This window comes from Pelodiscus sinensis, chromosome 29 (assembly GCF_049634645.1).
Source record: "Pelodiscus sinensis isolate JC-2024 chromosome 29, ASM4963464v1, whole genome shotgun sequence".
NCBI classification, from domain to species: Eukaryota; Metazoa; Chordata; order Testudines; family Trionychidae; genus Pelodiscus; species Pelodiscus sinensis.
Window position 1 is genome coordinate 10346745 of NC_134739.1, and position 19359 is coordinate 10366103.

Here is a 19359-nt window from a genome sequence, read left to right on the forward strand (position 1 = left end):
TTTGTTTTATTTTCAAGTGTACTAAAGTTTTTTCATTTTAAATTATAGTACTGATTTCTTGTTTAAAACCAGAATTGTGTTTATATGTAAAATGCCTGACCATTGCTAATGTTACAAATGCTTAATGACTGTTTTAAATATGGATGCTGTTGTGCATTTATTATCAAATAAATGAACATGGTAAACACGAATGTAATTTTTCTAATCATTGACCTAATTAGATTTTTTCCCCTCAAACATACTAACCATCTCTCAGGCAGTGACTTCATTATCTGTAGTAATGCATTATTGACTCTAACCAAGTTTTATGTCACTGATAACATCTCTCTGCTTTTTATACAATAATCTACAAATAGAGAGTAAATGTATCTCCTTTGTTATTTTTTCAAAAGGGATATAGAGACTGTGGTAATAGGTATAATGCAATAAATCTTGTTATAGCTTAAATGTGTTTTATCTTTTATATAAAAAAAATCACAAAGAGGGCCCCCGCTACCTAGGGGCTCAGTGGAACACCACAAACAGATTAAAGTTTTGTTACTTCACCCAGGTAATGTGGCAAGATGCTGAGAGTTGGTGACATTGACCCCAATATAACTGTGTGTCAGCAGAGGTGGAGTTTACATCTGTCATGCCTCTTTTTCAGATAAAGTATAAAGGTTCAAGAAGCAGACAGTCCTCTCCATTCTAGCTGCTCTAAGGCTTGTGGTGCTTTAACTATTAAATTAAAACAAATACCACCAATGGCATTCTCTAGTCAAAGCTACCGTACCAGTACAAGCTCCAATTTCCAGCCTACTGCACCCAGCATAGGTGGTTCAACCTACAAGAAAGCAACTATACGAAAATATCAGGCACCAAGTGTCTATGGGGGAGCTGGTGGCTATGGCACCCGCATTTCCACCGGCACTAACTATGCAGGAGTCTTGGGTAGCGGCTTTGGCAGTGGATTTAAGCTTAGAACCAGCGGTAGTGACGTCCTACTTGCTGGAAATGGGAAACTGACCATGCAAAATCTGAATGAACGTTTGGCTTCCTATCTGGAGAAAGTAAATTTTCTAGAAAAGACTAACATCGAGCTTGAAAAGAAGATCAAGGAGTGGTATTCAAATAGCTCCTCAGCTATAAGGCATGACCACAGTCCATATTTTAAAACCATTAAAGACCTCCAAAACCAGGTAAGAAATCAAAAATTATCCATTATTTTGCAACTTGATATGCTTCTGTACTCCAATTATTACTGAGTGAGGACAGTCAGCTAGCTATAGAACATATATTTTTCAATTCTCTGCAGTCTAAATGTAGATACATTCGACAAGGAGTCCTGTAGCAACCTCATAGACTAACAGATGTATTGGAGCATAAGCTTTCGTGGGCAAAGACCCACTTCGTCAGATGCATGTCAATGTAGGTACATTGACCATTCAAACCTTAGCAAAATGCAGGTTAAACTGTGATGTGACAAACTGACTTTGCATATTTTATATTGCTATACCAGTTCAAAATCCATCATAAAGACTGAATTAATTCTTCTATAATTACATAATATAGAGTCTTTCAGCTATAGATTTCAAAGTAGGGCTTTCCAGAGAAGACAAAATTATCCCTATTTTACAGCTGAGGTCACTGGCCAAGGTCATAAAACTGATAGAGGATAGAACTCATGTCTCATGCCTATCATTATAGTGCCCTATTTAATTAATCACACTCACAAGTGGAGTGTGGGAATATAAAACTTTAATTCTTTCCTCAGTGTTGTTACAAGTCAAACCACTTACCTTCATCTTAATGTAAATTATTTCCAAAATTCTAAGTATACATTTCCAGAGAAGGCTTTAAAGGTTTTGAAAATACTATCACAGTTTGTCATAATGTGCATATCATTGACAAGTACTATCTCAATATTATTAAATCAAAAAAGTTCAGGATAAAGTGAAATTATGGATCAGTTTTACACCTACAAAGGCAGGAAATGTAGTGTAAATGGTAACATTCCTTTCTTAGCTCATCTTTATTTGACTCTTTAAAAGATCTGCCAGTATCCATCAATTTTATTTATTTACTACGGGGAGTCTTAAGATAGCATTTTGGTTTTCTTAATGGATTGACTTGTATTTGTGGGCTTTGTGTCAGACTTTCAGACTGTTTAACTTTCTGTGTGTGTGCGTGTGCGTGTATGTGTGTGTGTGTGTGCGCGTGAATGCACAGGTGTGCGTGCTTAATCTAATCTCTTCTCTTATACCTGGACAACAGTAAATAAACAGACTCTTGTTACCTGGGAGGGGCTGTTTTTTGAGGAAATCTAAAAATCCAAAGTACTCCTTGCTGTCTCATAATTCACTAAATTTCCCAAGTAATTTCAGTAACCATTTTTATGTAAATATTTTGTTTTAAGTATTAATTTTTGCATAAATAGCTATCTTTTCAACTGGCAAAGCAGCAGTAAAGGAAAATGACTCATAATTTCACATATTGGCCCCCATGTTGCCAGCATTACAAATCTTACATTGCCAAGAGATGGTCTCTAAAATCGAGATGTTCAGCAATGTGGATTAAGGTGTTGAACCTGATTTGAAAATCCAGTTCATTGTAGATATAGAAGGAATTCACTTTCTGACTGCTGAGCAAACTAAGTGCAGCTTTTTCATTTACTGTAAACTAGTCATTAAACTATGTTCTCCATATGACAGTGTTATCTTATTCTCTTATCTATCTGTTATATAGAAACTCAAATTTGCCTCTCTCACGGTCAAACAAAAGGTATTACATCCTGCCAACTTGTCTCTCCTACATAGGCATGCACAGCACATTTCATTAGGGTGATATGGAATTTTTTTTAAGGCGAACATTTATTGAATACTCAATCATAAAGGACATTATTTTTATTCATCAAACAAACTAAAGAAACTAAAACTTAACTAAACTTAATTTTTTAAAAATTAACTACTAAACTTTACTTAAAAGAGCTTCTCATGCGATTAAATTAAAACGCAAAGCCTTTTTTTTTGAGACATTAGGGTGTGCTTGGGCACACGCAGCACACTCCCCGCGCACACCTATGCTCTCCTATATTTGACCTATAGCAGTGGCAGGTAATCTGTGGACTCTGGGCAAGGCCCATTGGGGTTCTATGCGTGGCCTGTGACACATTTTGTTTACCATTGCCCATATGCAGGATTGCCAGATTCCACTGGTTCCCATCCACATCATTTTTTCCCGACTGGTATTACTAAAGTGACATGCACATAAAGCAAGGCCACGGGAAGTGACGGGCGTGCTGATTGCACACAACATTGACTCCCTCTGCATCCAGTCAAAGTGCTATGATGACCCCAGAACGCCCCACAAATTCTATGTATGCAAATGCAGTTAGCAAAACTACTGCATCCCAGGAGACCATCTCGGTTACGACAATCTTGCAGCCCACTGTGATGAAGGAGGGCCACACATGCCGTCCACTCACTAGCCTACATTGCCCATCGCTGATCAATAGGTATTCTTCATGAGGTTCCATTTGTACACCTGCCAAAGATCTCCCATGTCAAAATATCATAAGAACATAAGAACGGCCGTCAGACCAAAGGTCCATCTTGCCCAGTAGCCTGTCTACTGACAGTGGCCAGCACCAGGTGCCCCAGAGGGGGTGGACCGAAGACAATGATCAAGCGATTTGTCTCGTGCCATCCATCTCCAGCTTCTGACAAACAGAGGCTAGGGACACCATTAACAGAAAGCATATCACCATTAACAGAAAGCATGCTATTAAGGTTATGACATGAGGGAGGAAAATATGGAAAGAATCAATTACATATATTACACTACACTTAATTTGCATCATGGCTTTTTATATTCCTGAAGCTTTAAAAAAAAATTTAAAAAGTGGCGTTAAACTCTCTTCTTAATTTTAATAAAATGGCTCTCTATTCCATTTCATTTTTTTCTGTTGCAAATATGAACCTTGAGATTTTGATAAGCCTCTCCTCAACATTGCCCATGGTTTGTATTTTAATTTTTGGTGGACTTGTGATTTTTCTTTTTTTACAGCATCAAGTGGCCTGAGTGATATCTTTTGGCCAGCTTACAAGTTACATTTTTTGAATTCTGTTGTTCTCCATGGCACATGGCACACCTCTGATTGCCTCGCGGCACACGGGTATACCAAGGAGCACAATTTAAGAAATACTGAAATAGAGCTTTGTCAGTGCTCACTGGACTCCTCCTGCTCTATGAATATTAAGGAACACCTGAATTTTTGGTTTCAGAGCAGGCACAAAGATCCTATGATCACATTACAAAGACTTTATGTTATATGAAAAGGCTGATATTAAATTGGCATCAGATTTTCAAAAATGCACTTGAAGAAATGTGTATGTCAGAGCTATTTAACATATGGCCCACGGGCTGCCTTTGCAGCCTGCGGTGCAGTTTGGGTTTACACGGGGCTCAACATGTGGCCCGCAGGTGGGATCCTTTGAACATGGCCTCCACTGGGAAAATGCTCCACAATAGTGAGGCATCTCCCAGGCGTGTTGAGCACTGAAAGATGCAAGCGGACAGGCTGGCTAGAATATAGGGTGTCGGCATTTCTAGCCCCCAGGGAGGAGATGCCAGAAGCATTGTGGGAAGTGCTGGCTGCTTAGCCTAGTGGGCAGAACCTGAGAGGTGCTGACTGGTTCACACCTCCCACGTTTGGGTCTGGTGCCGTGGCTTAATCTTTGTATTCTGCCCGTCAGTGTGAAAGAAGCTATTTGCATATATTTGTATATATATTTGCATGTCTATGCAACCACACTTAATTTGGGGCCCTCGGCATATGCAATGAATATCATTGTGGCCCCCGGGGCTTCCAAAGTTGAAGAGCCCTGGTGTATACGTATTCTTGAATTGAGTGAACAGAATTCCACTGACCACCCAAATACTAATTTGCATGCATGCACAGCTACTGCAGGTGTGCAGCGGTATCAAGCTTGTGAAGGTGCAGAAGAGATTAAGCTTGTGTAGGTCAGGCTTGCACTAACGTTTATTGGGCTTTTTAAGCAGTCAAAGCATTCTTCCCTCCATCTGGCATCTGTTCATGTTATACAGTACCTAGTTTTCACTGCCAATTCTGACTTGCCTGCATTCTTAATCAGCGTTTTGATCCACACTAGCTGTGGTTAGGATTGCCAGATAGTTTCACAAAAAATACCGAACATGGTGGGAAAAAATGGTTGAGCAAAAAAACCCATGGGGACCAAAGTTGTTGAGGAAAAAAACTCCAGTGCACCAAAAAAAAGGTCATGGTGCGCCCCCCCCCCCCCCCCTTCGATGTGGCAGGGGAAGAATGTCCCAAGTGGCCTTCCATCCAAGAAAAACAGAAAATACCGGACATTTTACATGTCCGTTATTTTCTATGTTTTTTTATAGGACAAAAGCCGCAATTACCGGGCTGTCCAAGCAACCCTAGATGTGGTCCATATACGCTTCAGGTCTTTTGTGAAAAGGCCTTGCCTCAAGGGCACCATTTATGAAATGTTTTGTGAAGGGGTCAGTAGCCCACTCCCCTAAAATTTGAACCCTTGGATTGGATTTCATACTTGAAGTCTGTTTAAAGCACATGTTCTAACTCCAGAGGCAGCTCTTAGCTGCAACAGATTTTGTGTTGCTCCTAACTATGCCTTTGGAGCAGGGAGTGCAGAGTGATTAAGATAACAAAAGGCTTGTCATTCAAATAATTGAAGGATAGTTAGATCATCATGAAAACATTGCCAAGTACAGGCAGTCCCCGAGTTACACGGATCCGACTTATGTCGGATCCGCAGTTACGAACGGGGCCGTTCCTCTCCCTGGTCTCCAGCAGACCAGGGAGAGGAAGCAAAGCGGCGGAACATGTGGGCAGCGGACAGGGCTGTCCGCTGCCCACGCACTCCGAGGCTTGGCTCTGCTTTGCTCTGCTTTGCCCCCCCCCCCCGTCCCCCTGGTCTGCAGACCAGAGGGAGGGGGGGGCAAAGCAGAGCCAAGCCACGGAGCGCCCGGCCAGCTGACAGCCCAGACGCGTCTGGGCTGTCCACTGATCGCGCGCTCCGCGGCTTGGCTCTGCTTTGCCCCCCCCCCCCCGTCCCCCTGGACTGCAGACCAGGGGGACGGGGGGGGGCCAAGCCGCGGAGCGCGCAATCAGCTGACAGCCCAGACGCGTCTGGGCTGTCAGCTGGCAGCGCGCTCCACGGCTTGGCTCTGCTTTGCCCCCTCCCTCCCCCTGGTCTGCAGACCAGGGGGACGGGGGGGGCAAAGCAGAGCCAAGCCGTGGAGCGCGCGGTCAGCTGACAGCTGGGCTCTGCTTTGCCCCCCCCGGTCCCCCTGGTCTGCAGACCAGGGGGACGGGGGGGGCAAAGCAGAGCCAAGCAGAGCCAAGCCGCGGAGCGCGCGGTCAGCTGACAGCCCAGACGCATCTGGGCTGTCAGCTGGCAGCGCGCTCCGCGGCTTGGCTCTGCTTTGCCCCCTCCCTCCCCCTGGTCTGCAGACCAGGGGGACAGGTGGGACGGGGGAGGGGGGGCAAAGCAGAGCCAAGCCGCGGAGCGCGCGGTCAGCTGTCCGCTGCCCGCGTGTTCCGCCGCTTTGCTCCCCGTCCCCCTGGTCTGCAGACCAGGGGGACGGGGAGCAAAGCAGAGCAAAGCCACGGAGCCCGAGGGCAGCAGGACAGCCATGGCGTGTCTGGGCTGTCCCGCTGCCCCCGTGCTCCATGGCTTTGCTCCGGACACCTGTGGTACAGCAGCTGGGGCGCTGCCAGTTGGTCCCGTAGCGCCGCTCTGGTCAGCGGCTGAATCAGGACGCCTGGGGCAGAGCAGCTTGGGTGCTGCTGGGTTGGTCCAGTAGCGCCGAGGAGCGGCGGCGCTACTGGACCAACCCAGCAGCACCCCAGCTGCTCTGCCCCAGGCGTCCCCAAGTCAGCCGCTACTGAAACTGACCAGTGGCTGACTACAGGAAGCCCCTGCCCCGGGCTTCCTGGAATCAGCCGCTGATCAGTTTCAGCAGCAGCTGACTTGGGGATGCCTGGGGTTCTTAAGTTGAATCTGTATGTAAGTCAGAACTGGCGTCCAGATTCAGCCGCTGTTGAAACTGATCAGTTTCAGCAGCGGCTGAATATGGACGCCAGTTCTGACTTACATACAGATTCAACTTAAGAACAAACCTACAGTCCCTATCTTGTACGTAACCCGGGGACTGCCTGTACAGTACTCTGCTTAAAAGATCTGCATTTGGAACACTACTCATCTGTGGAAGTGGGTTTTCCCCATGAAAGCTCATGAATGATTATTTGTTGCTTGAAAAAGGCATAAACAATGAGGTAGCAACATTTGTAGATGATACAAAATTACTCAAAATAGTTAAGACCAAATCTCACAAAACTGGATGAATGGGCAATACAAGGGCAGATGGAATTCAGTGTTGATACATGCAAAGTAATGCACATGGAAAAATATAATCCCAGCTATACATATATAAAAATGATGGGGTCTAAAATAGCTGTTACCACTCAAGAAAGCGCTCTTGGAATCATTGTGAAAAGTTCTCTGAAAACATCTGCTCAATGTGCAGTAGCAGTCTAACAAGCTAACAGAATATTGGGAGTCATTAGCAAAGGAATAGATCATAAGACACAAAATATCATATTGCCTCTATGTAAAGTCATGGTATGCCTACATCTTGAATACGGCATGCAGACCTGGGCACCCCATCTAGAAAAAGATACACTGGATTTGGAAAAGGTACTGAAAGGGCAACAAATATTATTACGGGTAAGGAACAAAGTTTCCATATGAGGAGAGATTAACAAGATTGGGACTTTTCAGCGTGGAAAAGAAAGGATACCTGGAGCTGTCTCTGTCTCAGACATGAGTCCATGACAGGCTCAGGTTAGGGGGAGCACAGGCAGAGGCTGCTCCAACTGGATTGGAAGAGCCAATGCCTAGGAAAGGGTGGGGGAGAGAGGAGACAGGAGAGGCTGCCGTGGGGGGTCCCAACATCCTGTGGACAGGAGCTACTGCTGGAGAAGCCTATGTCTGTGGCCATCCCAGGCTACCTCAGTCAGAGGCTGCTTCAGGGCAGCCTCCCACCCCATCCCCACTGCAGCAGCCTTTGTCTGGAGGGAGCTCAGACCCCCCCATGGATGGTCTCAGAGTAAAAGGTCTCTGAAGTGTACAGGTAACTGTAGATTGGCTTCCCTAACACTATAAGTTTAGAGAGGAATGTATACGCCTCTATATCAAAACAATCTGATTTCATATTCTAAAATGTCACCCAAAGCTATTTTCATAATATTTAAATATTGATTTGGTGTGTGAACTCCAGATCACTTGATAATCTATCATCCTCTTTTCTAGATCGGTACTGCACATCAGGAAAATGCCCGGCTCATCCTGGAGATTGATAATACCAGGCTGGCATGTGATGACTTTAAAATAAAGTAAGTTTTACGATCAATTAATATGATCTCTTCCCCACTGATACTCAGGTGATCTCTTTGAATGCCAGTGGGTCTTCTGGCAATTGTGTGTTTTAGGAGGGAACTGAATCTGTTCAGACCACTAAAATTGAACAGTAATACAAAATGGACACATTAGTAAAAACCCATCTGCCATATTCCCATTGAGAAACCCTACATATACACTTGTATAGCTTGTCTTGATAATAAATTTAGAGGAGTTAAAATTGAGACTCAAATTGTTTGTCTCTAGAGTTAGTAAAAAGGCAACCTGCAGACTGAGTCTCTAGTTTGTAATAGTGAGTCTCTGAGATAGGCCTGCAGTCCCACCTTATTATAATAAAGCATATCAGTAATTACATATTAATTGTGCATTAGCAATTACATACTAATGATGCTGTAATGAATATTTCTTTTCCAGGTATGAGAGTGAGCTAGCAATCAAGCAAAATGTGGAAAATGACCTTGCTGGACTACTTAGAGTCCTTGACGACATGACCTTGTCAAGGGCAGATTTAGAGCTACAGATTGAAGGTGTGAATGAAGAGCTGGCTTTCCTCAAGAAAAACCATGAAGAGGTGAGAGCAGGGGTAGCCAACCCATGGCTTGTGAGCCGCATGTGGCTCTTCACTGCAGAAAGTGTGGCTTGTGGCGCCGTTCCTGTGCCCCCTGTGCTCACCGAATGCAGGGGAGCCGTCTGGCACGGCAAGGCAAAATGGCACGGCATCTTTTTTTTTTTCAAAATTTTTTTCCCCTCAGCTCTTTGTGCTATGTCCACCACTATTTTGGCTCTTTGCCTGTAATGGGGTGGCCATCCGTGGGTGAGAGATTCAGAGAAACTCGTTCAGAATTCCCACAGAATTCCCTTACTGCAGAAAGTTTAACAGGTAGTTTGAACTAGGTCTTTATTTCAAATGCCCGTTTCGCTGCAGCATGTAGACACGGGCAGTTAGTCCGGGCTTGTAAATTTCAAAAATGGTGACCGTCCGGGAAAATGCAAATCAAGCACGGTATATTTAAATCCTGGGCTTGATTTGTGATTCTGAATGCCTACATTAGCCTCCCTAGTTCGAACTAGGGGGCTAGTGTAGACATAACCCATGATCTTGAGGAACTCATTTAACTTAATCATAGAATCATAGAATCCCAGAATTGGAAGGGACCTCAAAAGGTCATCAAGTCCAGTCCCCTGCCCTCATGGCAGGACCAAGCACCATCTAGATCAGGGTGGGCAATAATTTTTGACGGGGGCCACTCCAAGATTTTGGAAAGTGGTCAAGGGCCGCACTCCTCCAGGATATTAATGGAGGAATTCGAGTCTGGGATGGAGGTTGGGTGCAGAAGGGGTCTTGGGAAAAGGGACTGGGGTGCAGGAGGGAGAATGGGGTCTGGGAGGGAGTTTGGGTGAAGGAGGCAGTTGTGACCTATGTCAGGGGACTAGTATGCAGGATTTTGGGATGTGACCTGGGGTAGGAGGGGATTGAGATCTGGGGCAGGGGATTGGGGTGCCAGATGTGGGAGGGGGTATGGGTGTAGGAGGAGGCAGAGGGTATGGGTATGTAGAGGGGGGCAGAAGGTTGGAGAAGGGAGAGGCTGGGATGCTGGAGGCAGGCTCTGGCTGGGAGGCGCTTACCAGCGGAAACCTGAGGCAGCTGCTCGCTCCACATGGCTCCACTCCAGGCATGAGAGGGAGGGGGAAGGGGTCAAGGAGGAAGGGAGAAGGCTTCCTACACTGCTCCTGCTGCCAGGAAAAATTCTCAGCTCCTACTGGACAGAAACTGAGGGTATGTCTACACTACCCTCCTAGTTCGAACTAGGAGGGTAATGTATGCATACCGCACTTGCTAATGAAGCCCGGGATTTGAATTTCCCGGGCTTCATTAGCATAAGCGGGGAGCCGCCATTTTTAAATCCCCGCTGCTTCGAACCCCGTGTAGCGCGGCTACACGGGGCTCGAACTAGGTAGTTCGGACTAGGGTCCTATTCCGAACTACCGGTACTCCTCGTGAAACGAGGTGTACCGGTAGTTCGGAATAGGCACCCTAGTCCGAACTACCTAGTTCGAGCCCCGTGTAGCCGCGCTACACGGGGTTCGAAGCAGCGGGGATTTAAAAATGGCGGCTCCCCGCTTATGCTAATGAAGCCCGGGAAATTCAAATCCCGGGCTTCATTAGCAAGTGCGGTATGCATACATTACCCTCCTAGTTCGAACTAGGAGGGTAGTGTAGACATACCCTGAGAGATTAGCCAATGGGAACTAAGGGTATGTCTACACTACCCCGCTAGTTTGAACTAGGGGGGTAATGTAGGCATACCGCACTTGCAAATGAAGCCCGGGATTTGAATTTCCCGGGCTTCATTTGCATAAGCGGGGAGCCGCCATTTTTAAAACCCCGCTGGTTCGAACCCCGTGCAGCGCGGCTACACGGGGCTCGAACTAGGTAGTTCGGACTAGGCTTCCTATTCCAAACTACCGGTACACCTAACCTGCTCTTAAATATCTCTAATGATGGAGATTCCACAACCTCCCTAGGCAGTTTATTCCAGTGCTTAACCACCCAGACAGGAAGTTTTTCCTAATGTCTAACCTAAACTTCTCATGCTGCAATTTAAGTCCATTGCTTCTTGTCCTATTCTCAGAGGCCAAGGAGAACAGTTATTCCCCCTCCTCCTTGTAACTTCCTTTTAGATACTTGAAAACCGCTATCATGTTCCCCCATCAGTCTTCTCCTTTCCAATCTAAACAAATCCAGTTCTTTCAGTCTTTCGTCATAGATCATGTTTTCTAGCCCTTTAAATCATTGTTGCTGTTCTCTGTATCTTCTCAAATTTCTCAACATCTTTCAAAAAATGTGGTGCCCAGAACTGGACACAATTCTCCAGATGAGGACTAATCAGGGCAGAGTAGAGCAGAAGAATTACTTCTCATGTCTTGCTCACAATAGTCCTGTTAATGCAACAGAGTGTGTCTAGACTACACGGATTTGTCGACAAAGTGGACTTTTGTCAACAAAACTATACCTGCGTCTACACTACCGCCGAGTTCTGTCGACATAACATCGACAGAACGCGGCAGTTTTGTTGACGGCGGTAAACCTCATTCTACAAGAAATAATGCCTTCTATTGACAGAGTTCTGTCGACAGAAGGCGTTATTGCATCTACACTGTCCTTTGTGTCTACACTGTCATGTCAACAAAGCGGCTTGCTTTGTTGACAGAACTGGATGCAGTATAGATGCTCTTTGTCGACAGAGGCTTTGTCAACAGTATCTGACAAAAGCCTGTAGTCTAGACGTACACAGAATGATGTTTGGTTTTTTTGCAACAGTGTCACACTGTTGACTCATTTTTAGCTTGTGGTCCACTAAGATCCCTTTCTGTAGTATTCCTTCCTAGACAGTCGCTTCCCATTTTGTATGTGTGGAGTACTCTGCATTTATCCTTACTGAACTTCATCCTGTTTATATCATCCAATTTCTCATTTGTCCAGATCATTTTAAATTCTAATCCTATCCTCCAAAGTACTTGTAACCCCTTTCAGCTTGGCATCATCCACAAACTTTACAAGTGTACTCTCTATGCCATTATCTAAATTGTTGATGAAGATATTGAACAGACCTGGTCCCAAAACTGATCCCTGCATGATCCTATTTATTATGCCCTTCCCACATGACTGTAGACCAGTGATCCCCAACACGGTGCCCGCAAGCGCCATGGCACCCGCAGGGCCATTTGTGTGTGCCCGCCAAGTGCTCGGGGCTGGCCTGGCCCCGGGCACGTGGTGCATGCATCGTGCCGGAGCCGGCCCAGGCACATGGTAAGCGCCGGCCCCCGGGAGCGCCGCGAATTGGCCGCTCGTGCCCATGGCGCGCGGCGCTTGGGGAGGAGGGGCGCTGGCCCCAGGTGCACGGCGCTTAGGAGGCGCGCCAGCCTGGGCGCGCAGCGCTTGAGGGAGGTGGGGGCGCCGGCCTCGGGCGCGTGGCATTTGGAGGGGGCAGCGGCCCCCGGCGCGCGGCGCTTGCAGGCGGGGACTGGCTTTATAATGTCTTTGTTAAGCCCAGGGAAACAGAGTCAAATCTGTAGATGAATACCAATTTGTAGATGTCAAGTATCAGAGGGGTAGCTGTGTTAGTCTGAATCTTGCAAAAGCGGTGAGGAGTCCTGTGGCACCTTATAGACTAACAGAAGTGTTGGAGCATAAGCTTTCGTGGGCAAAGACCCACTTCGTCATCTGACATGCATCTGACGAAGTGGGTCTTTGCCCACGAAAGCTTATGCTCCAACACTTCGGTTAGTCTATAAGGTGCCACAGAACTCCTCGTCAAATTTGTAGATGAATACTAATTGCACAATATCACTCTGTATTTGGCTGGTGACATTCCTTTGTAGAATGGCTACTTTTAAGCCCATGATGGAGTGATCAAACAGGTTAAAATGTTCCCCTACAGGTTTATGTGTGTTACCATTTCTGATGTCTGAGTTGTGTTCATTTATTCTTTGTCATAGAGACTGTCCAGTTTGGCCAATATACATGGCATTGGGGCATTGCTGGCACGTAATGGCATATGGTTATCCAACCAATTATGCACCCACCTTATAATAGCCCCATCCAGGTTGTATTTCCCTAGTTTATCTATAAGGCAGTGTCTAGACTACATGCCTCTGTCGGCAGAGGCATATAGATTAGACACATAGGCAAAGGCAAATGAAGCCGCGATTTAAATGATCACGGCTTCATTTACTTTTACATGGCTGCCGCACTGAGCCGACAAACAGCTGATCAGCTGTTTGTCGGCTCACTCGCTAGTCTGGACACTCCCCTGCCCACATCAAAGCCCTTTGTCGGCAGCCCCGTTATTCCTTGTGGAATGAGGTTTACCGGGGCTGCCGACAAAGGGCTTTGATGTCGACAGGGGGAACGTCCAGACTAGCGCGCAAGCCGACAAACAGCTGATCAGCTGTTTGTCGGCTCAGCACGGCAGCCATGTAAATGTAAATGAAGCCGCAATCATTTAAATCGCGGCTTCATTTGCCTTTGCCAAAACAACAAATCTACATGGCTCCGTTGATGGAGCCATGTAGTCTAGACGTACCCTAAGAGGGCCATGTGAGACTGTATCAAATGTTTTACTAAAGTTTTACTCCTAAGGCTTGTTATCCTATCAAAGAAAGCTATCAGGTTGGTTTGACATAATTTTGTTCTTTACAAATCAGTCCTGACTGTTATTTATCACCTTATTATCACCTTATTATTTCTCCTCTGTGTATCTCAGTTTTCCTTGCCATAAAATGGGGAAAACAGTGCACCAGAGGAGTGTTGTGAGGCTTTAATTATATTTGAAAAGTGACTGAGATTCTCGGAAGATAGCTCTGCTATTGCTATGCATTTTGAATGTGTTTCTCTTCCTATTTAAAAGCTTCACTGCTGTTCATAAATACAGATCTATAATTATATAATTAATTGTTTGTAGGAAGTCGGTCAACTGCGTAAACTGCTAGGTGGCACAGTTAATGTAGAAGTGGATGCTGCTCCAAGAATTGATCTTGCCAAGATTATGGACAACATGAGAGAGCAATATGAAAGCATGGCAGAAAAGAATCGTCAAGAGGCCAAAGACCGCTTTGATAAACTGGTAAAGTCTCACAGATCACATAGCAGCAGCACCTCACAAGGAATTCAGGGAAGATTGAAAATTGAGCTTCACTTCCTATACACCTTCTTTTTCATTCTGTATATTTCAGACAGAAGAAGTGAACCAGGAAGTCGCTATTAACATTGAACAAGTGCAAAACCAAAAAACGGAGATCACAGATCTGAGACGCAACTTCCAAGGCCTGGAGATAGAACTTCAGTCCCAGCTTAGTATGGTAAAGCATATATAAAATGTAACATTGAGAACATCTTTACCAGGCAATTCTTTAGATTAGCACAGAGACTTGAATAATACAAATCCATAAAGTCCTCTATTATTTCACCTTCTGCAGAAAAAGGCTTTAGAAGACACCCTGGCTCAAACTGAAGAACTTTATGGTTCACGACTTGCCCAAATACAGGCTGCCATTGGCAATGCTGAGGCACAGCTGATGCAGCTTCGAGCTGATATGGAAAGCCAGAGTAGTGAGTACAATATTCTCCTGGACATAAAGACCCGGCTGGAAACGGAGATTGCCACATACCGACGCTTACTGGAGGGAGATGATAGTGGGTAAGGAATTGAGTATCAGTGAAGGTCGTTATTTAGTTGTTTTATATCAAGTCAGAAATCATTGTAATTACTCTTTATAAAGGCTGGCTATGGGTAAAAAGAGGACAGATGTTGAATTACACTTGCATTTAATAAAAGGAAGAAATAAAGGATCCTTCTGCATATTAAAATCTTCCTGACAATGTTCCTGACAATGCTGGATACTCTCCTGGTGGTGTTTAGTCTGGCCAACACTAGACAAACAAGCAAACTGAGAAGGAAATAATGCTCTAAAATCTTAACCACTCTTCCTTCTACTTCCTTTACTCCTCATGAAATGAGGGTTAACAGGAGTTGGAGTAAGAAGTCTGCCATCTCAAAATTATTTCATAATAACAGCTTGCTATGTAGATGTGCACTTTGTTATTTAGAAATAACACCAGTTATTCCGAAATAACGCTGCTGTGTAGACGTACGCATAGTTACCTGACACAAAGCTCACTTGCTTAGGCTTTGTTCCATTCCGCCCTTGGAAATAACTTCTTTTAGAACCGAGTGAGATTAATCCAAGGAATTTAACAAGAAAAATAGTGTTTAGCACATGTTAAGTACCCTGCTGTACTGGGGTTTATGTGAACAAATTAAATGTACCAAGATCAGTGATCTCTATATTCCTTGATACTTAATTATAAAGTATGTTTTATTCATATATTTAACAGACATTCCCAAACAGAGATATCTGAGATAGAAGAGACCCAGAGAGGTATGTAACTTAAATTTTTGTTTCCATATTTTTATATTTGGTTGCTACTAATTTGGCTGAATTAAAATTAATTAAACTGATATACAATATTGAGGCACTATACGTTTTTCAGATATAAATACATATTAAATCAGTGAATTCTTATGGCAAAATTGCCAATATATTTGTCTGAGTATAAAATTTTCAATTAAATGTTTCTATTACAAGCATCTTAGAACGATACAGTTTGCAGAAAACTCAAGCATCAAAATATGCTCAGGAGGAATAAAGGACTCATTCAGAACAAGGCTCTGTAAAAGTTCAGGGTGACGTTCAGGACATGCAGTAGGTAGGGAAACCGTATTCTGTACACCAAGAAAGAAAGTTTCCTATAAAAAAATGTCTGCTAGTACTGGCGCCTCCTTGTGTTAAACAGTATATTCTTCAAGCGATCACTTGCATTATTCTTGATACTTCCTTTTCACATAGATATTTTCCACACCTTCACCCTTGATCTGGCTCAGCCCATACCTGAATTGGACCTGCCTGGTGTGGCAACCTCAGGACCTGACCAGTCCCAAATGAGAGAATTTGCTGCACCAGGGAAGGTCCCCTGCATCAACCCTCCATCTGCTGCTGGCTTGCTACTGCTCCAGCAGGCACTCTGCCTCTGACATTCTCCTCCTCCTTCCCCTGCTAGCCTGGCCAGGCTGCTCACACAGATGCTGCTCCAGCCCTAGCCCCAGCACTGGCAAGGGCTGCCGTGGGGCTCCAGCCCTGGCTCTGCTTGCCACGGGGGTGCCATAGGGTTCTGGCCCCAGCCTCACTTGCTGAGGGCTGTTGTGGAGCTCTGACTCTGCCCCCAGCTGGTCTGCCAGCCCTGCTGCCCCTAGCCCCAGTTGGCCCTCCAGTCATTAGGCTCCAAGCTTCTCTGTTATAGGATCATCTGTGGTCCTGATGGATCATAGATTTTGCCAGACCAGAAAGGGCTGGTTTTTGGAGCTGTGACCTGTACTTTGTTTATTCTTTTCCGTAATGAGGAATTTTGTCCAACACCTGGACATGAATCTTTCCATTTCTCCCGGCTATGACCAGAAGGTTCTCTACTAATATGACACTTGATTACTTAGAATTTTTATTTCAGACTGAAATTAGCATGCCATTTACACTGCAGAAGAAGCTCAGTATCTATTTTACAATAAATTGAACATTCATTCATAAAGCCCCTTTTAATTTGGAAAGCAAAATCATACATACTCAGTAATTTAACTTTTCTTTTTCATATTGATTCCAATTTTCTGTGTGCCACTTGATTATGCTAATGGGGCATTAAGCGACTCCTTCCAAATGTGTTTGCTCAGCAAGCTCAAAAACAAAAAGTATAGCACTGTTTACTAAAGTAAGCATAAAAATGCATTCCACTTTTAATATAAATGTTCTTAATTAAAACTCTTTGTCAATTTACTTCCAGAAATAAATAAAATTAGGAAGATCAAGACAGTTGTTGAGGAGGTGGTTGATGGCAAAGTTGTCTCTTCCGAAATCAAAGAGATTGAAGAGAAAATATGAGCAGCGTCAGCAAGGAGATGCCTCAAAGCTTTTTATGTTGGTGGAAAAAAGTACTTGATTAAACTTCAACAGGAGTTGGATTGGACTGTTTGTGGCTATGTCTACACTGCAGAGTTTTATCACCAAATGTTATACTGCTGTAATTAAACCTCTGTTGCATGTTCACAGTATGCTCCTCGTGTCAGCAGAGTAAATCCATACTAGATAGCCATTCCATTGTGCAAATGAGCATAGGGCGTTTTGGAAAGGATTTGCAATGCCTCGTGAGGTAGGTACATACATTGTTGCAGGTTTCTCGATTCCATCGATCCATGGGCATCCTACTAGATTTTGCTAGCTGCTTTTCAACTAAAGTGTTGGTTGGAGTAGGGACAACATGTGACAAAAAGGGTATGTAGGTGAGGGAGAGCGAGAGACAGAGCGTGTTGCGGGATTGTACGTGTTAAGGGAGAGCGAGTGTGTTAGCCAGCTGTCTCTAAGTTCAGAAAGCAATAAGGCCTGGAGCAGGGGAGGGGGGACATGCCTGACATCAGCCTCTGCCTCCCGCCCTGGCTCTGCACGGCACAGAAATCTCTCAAGCACATGCACATCCAGCTCTGCCTGCCTGCCTCTATTTTCCTAATGCTGTCAGGACATCCCCAGAGCTGTAAAAGGGGAGGGATGCATGTCTGAAGGGCTGCTGAGTTCCAAATGGTGAATAGTGGTCCAGGCAGGCATTATGGGATACTGGAGTCAATATGGCAATATAGCAATCTTCATCTTCTACATTGATGTACTGTTGCATTAAGTTTGCCACAAAAAGCTTTATGCCTCTCATCAAGGTGGTTTCATTTTGCTGCCAAAACTGAAAAGTTTTGTCAGCAAAAATGGAATTTTAATGTATGCACCTCCACAGTTTCATTACCAAAAGCTGCCTTTTTGGCACCAAAACTCTATATTGTAGAAACCTCCACATAAGTCCAATGGTAGACTTTCTATTTACTTCAATGGTACTTGAATCAAGCTGAAAGATAATCTGGGAGTTTTCGACTGGTAAACAACGTGCTTTATCCTCATTTTTGACCATTAATCAAAATTGCTTTGCATCATTAAATTACAAGACACAAATATCTTTAAAAGCTCTTTACTTACATGGTGGGTTGATTACAAAATGAGGGCCATTCAGTGAGAGAATATTGTATGTAGACAAAGTGAATGCCGTTCTATTATAAATCCATAATTATTTCTATATATCTTAACTATGGTACCTATAATTATAGCAATTACTATGGATTTCCTAAGAATAATTAAAAAATAATGTTCAGTAATATGCAATTACTATGTAGTTCTAAGTTTATGAAAAAGCTTAATTATGGTGATCATACAAGTACAAAAGATTTAGCATGATATCTCTGCCGTGTACTTTAATGTTATTGAAACTTAAATTATCAATATTACTTCCATTGTACTTCTGGTAATAAACTTTACATGTAACATATGGTATCTGTGCATCTGGTGTTACAGTAGACAGCCTACTGGTGTCTGCTTTTCTTGAGTGTGAAGATTAATGTGGTCCTAGTAATTCCAACAATTTGCCAAACTTTTCTCAAAATATGTTAATCCTAGGGTTGCCAGAGTGTTTCGACAAAAATACCGGAGGAGGTTGGGGGAAGCAGGCCTGGTGGGGTAGATGGGGGGAACCAGCTGGTGGGGAGCAGGGCTGGTCGGAAGGATGTTGGTGGGGAGTGGGACTGGCCAGGGGACATCCGGGGGGGGGGAGGAACCAAACCAGCCAGTGGGGAACAGGGCTGGCTGGGAGGAGGTCAGAGGGAGTGGGGCTGGTGGGAGAGATTGGGGGGAACCGGCTGGTGAGGAGCAGGGCTTGTCAGGAAGAGGTTGGGGGGAGCGGGGTTGGCCAGAGGAGATCTGGGGGGAAACGGCCGGCAGGGAGCAGGGCTGGCCAGGAAGAGGTCAGGGGGGTGGGGAGCTGGACAGGAGGGAGTCAGGGGGAGCAGGGCTGGCTGGGGAAGTAGAGCAGGGGGTGAGGGGGAACCAGCCAGCAGGGAGCATGGCTGGCCCTGGCGCATGCACATCCCAGGGCATTGCCCATCCCACGCATGGTCCCAGAAGAGCTCACGGGTGAGAGTCTAGCCCTAGGGTTTCTATCCCACCTCCCCTCCCCCCCTACTGCATAGTTGCGTACTGCCTGGCTGGCATACACATTCATGCTGCGTGAGCGTGTCTTCCAGCCAGGAAGTATGCAACTATGTATTGATACTCATGATAATAATAAAACTTATTTAATTAGAAAATACTGGACATTTATATGTCCGGTATTTTCTCAATTTGTTTCCCGGACAGAAAGCTCAAATACTGAACTATCTGGTTCAAAATCGGACACCTGGTAACCCTAGTTAATCCA

General features: G+C 44.8%; 1 protein-coding gene across 1 annotated transcript; it reads left to right on the forward strand.

The window, feature by feature from the left end:
* The first annotated feature begins 329 nt into the window (after nucleotides 1-329).
* On the forward strand, nucleotides 330-18321 carry KRT20 (keratin 20). The gene is made up of 8 exons (XM_006114289.4): nucleotides 330-1178; nucleotides 8361-8443; nucleotides 8883-9039; nucleotides 13934-14095; nucleotides 14205-14330; nucleotides 14448-14668; nucleotides 15367-15410; nucleotides 16861-18321. Exons 1-8 carry the CDS (start codon nucleotides 744-746, stop codon nucleotides 16956-16958), a joined length of 1326 nt encoding a protein of 441 aa, XP_006114351.2. The 5' UTR covers nucleotides 330-743; the 3' UTR covers nucleotides 16959-18321.
* Nucleotides 18322-19359: the final 1038 nt, after the last annotated feature.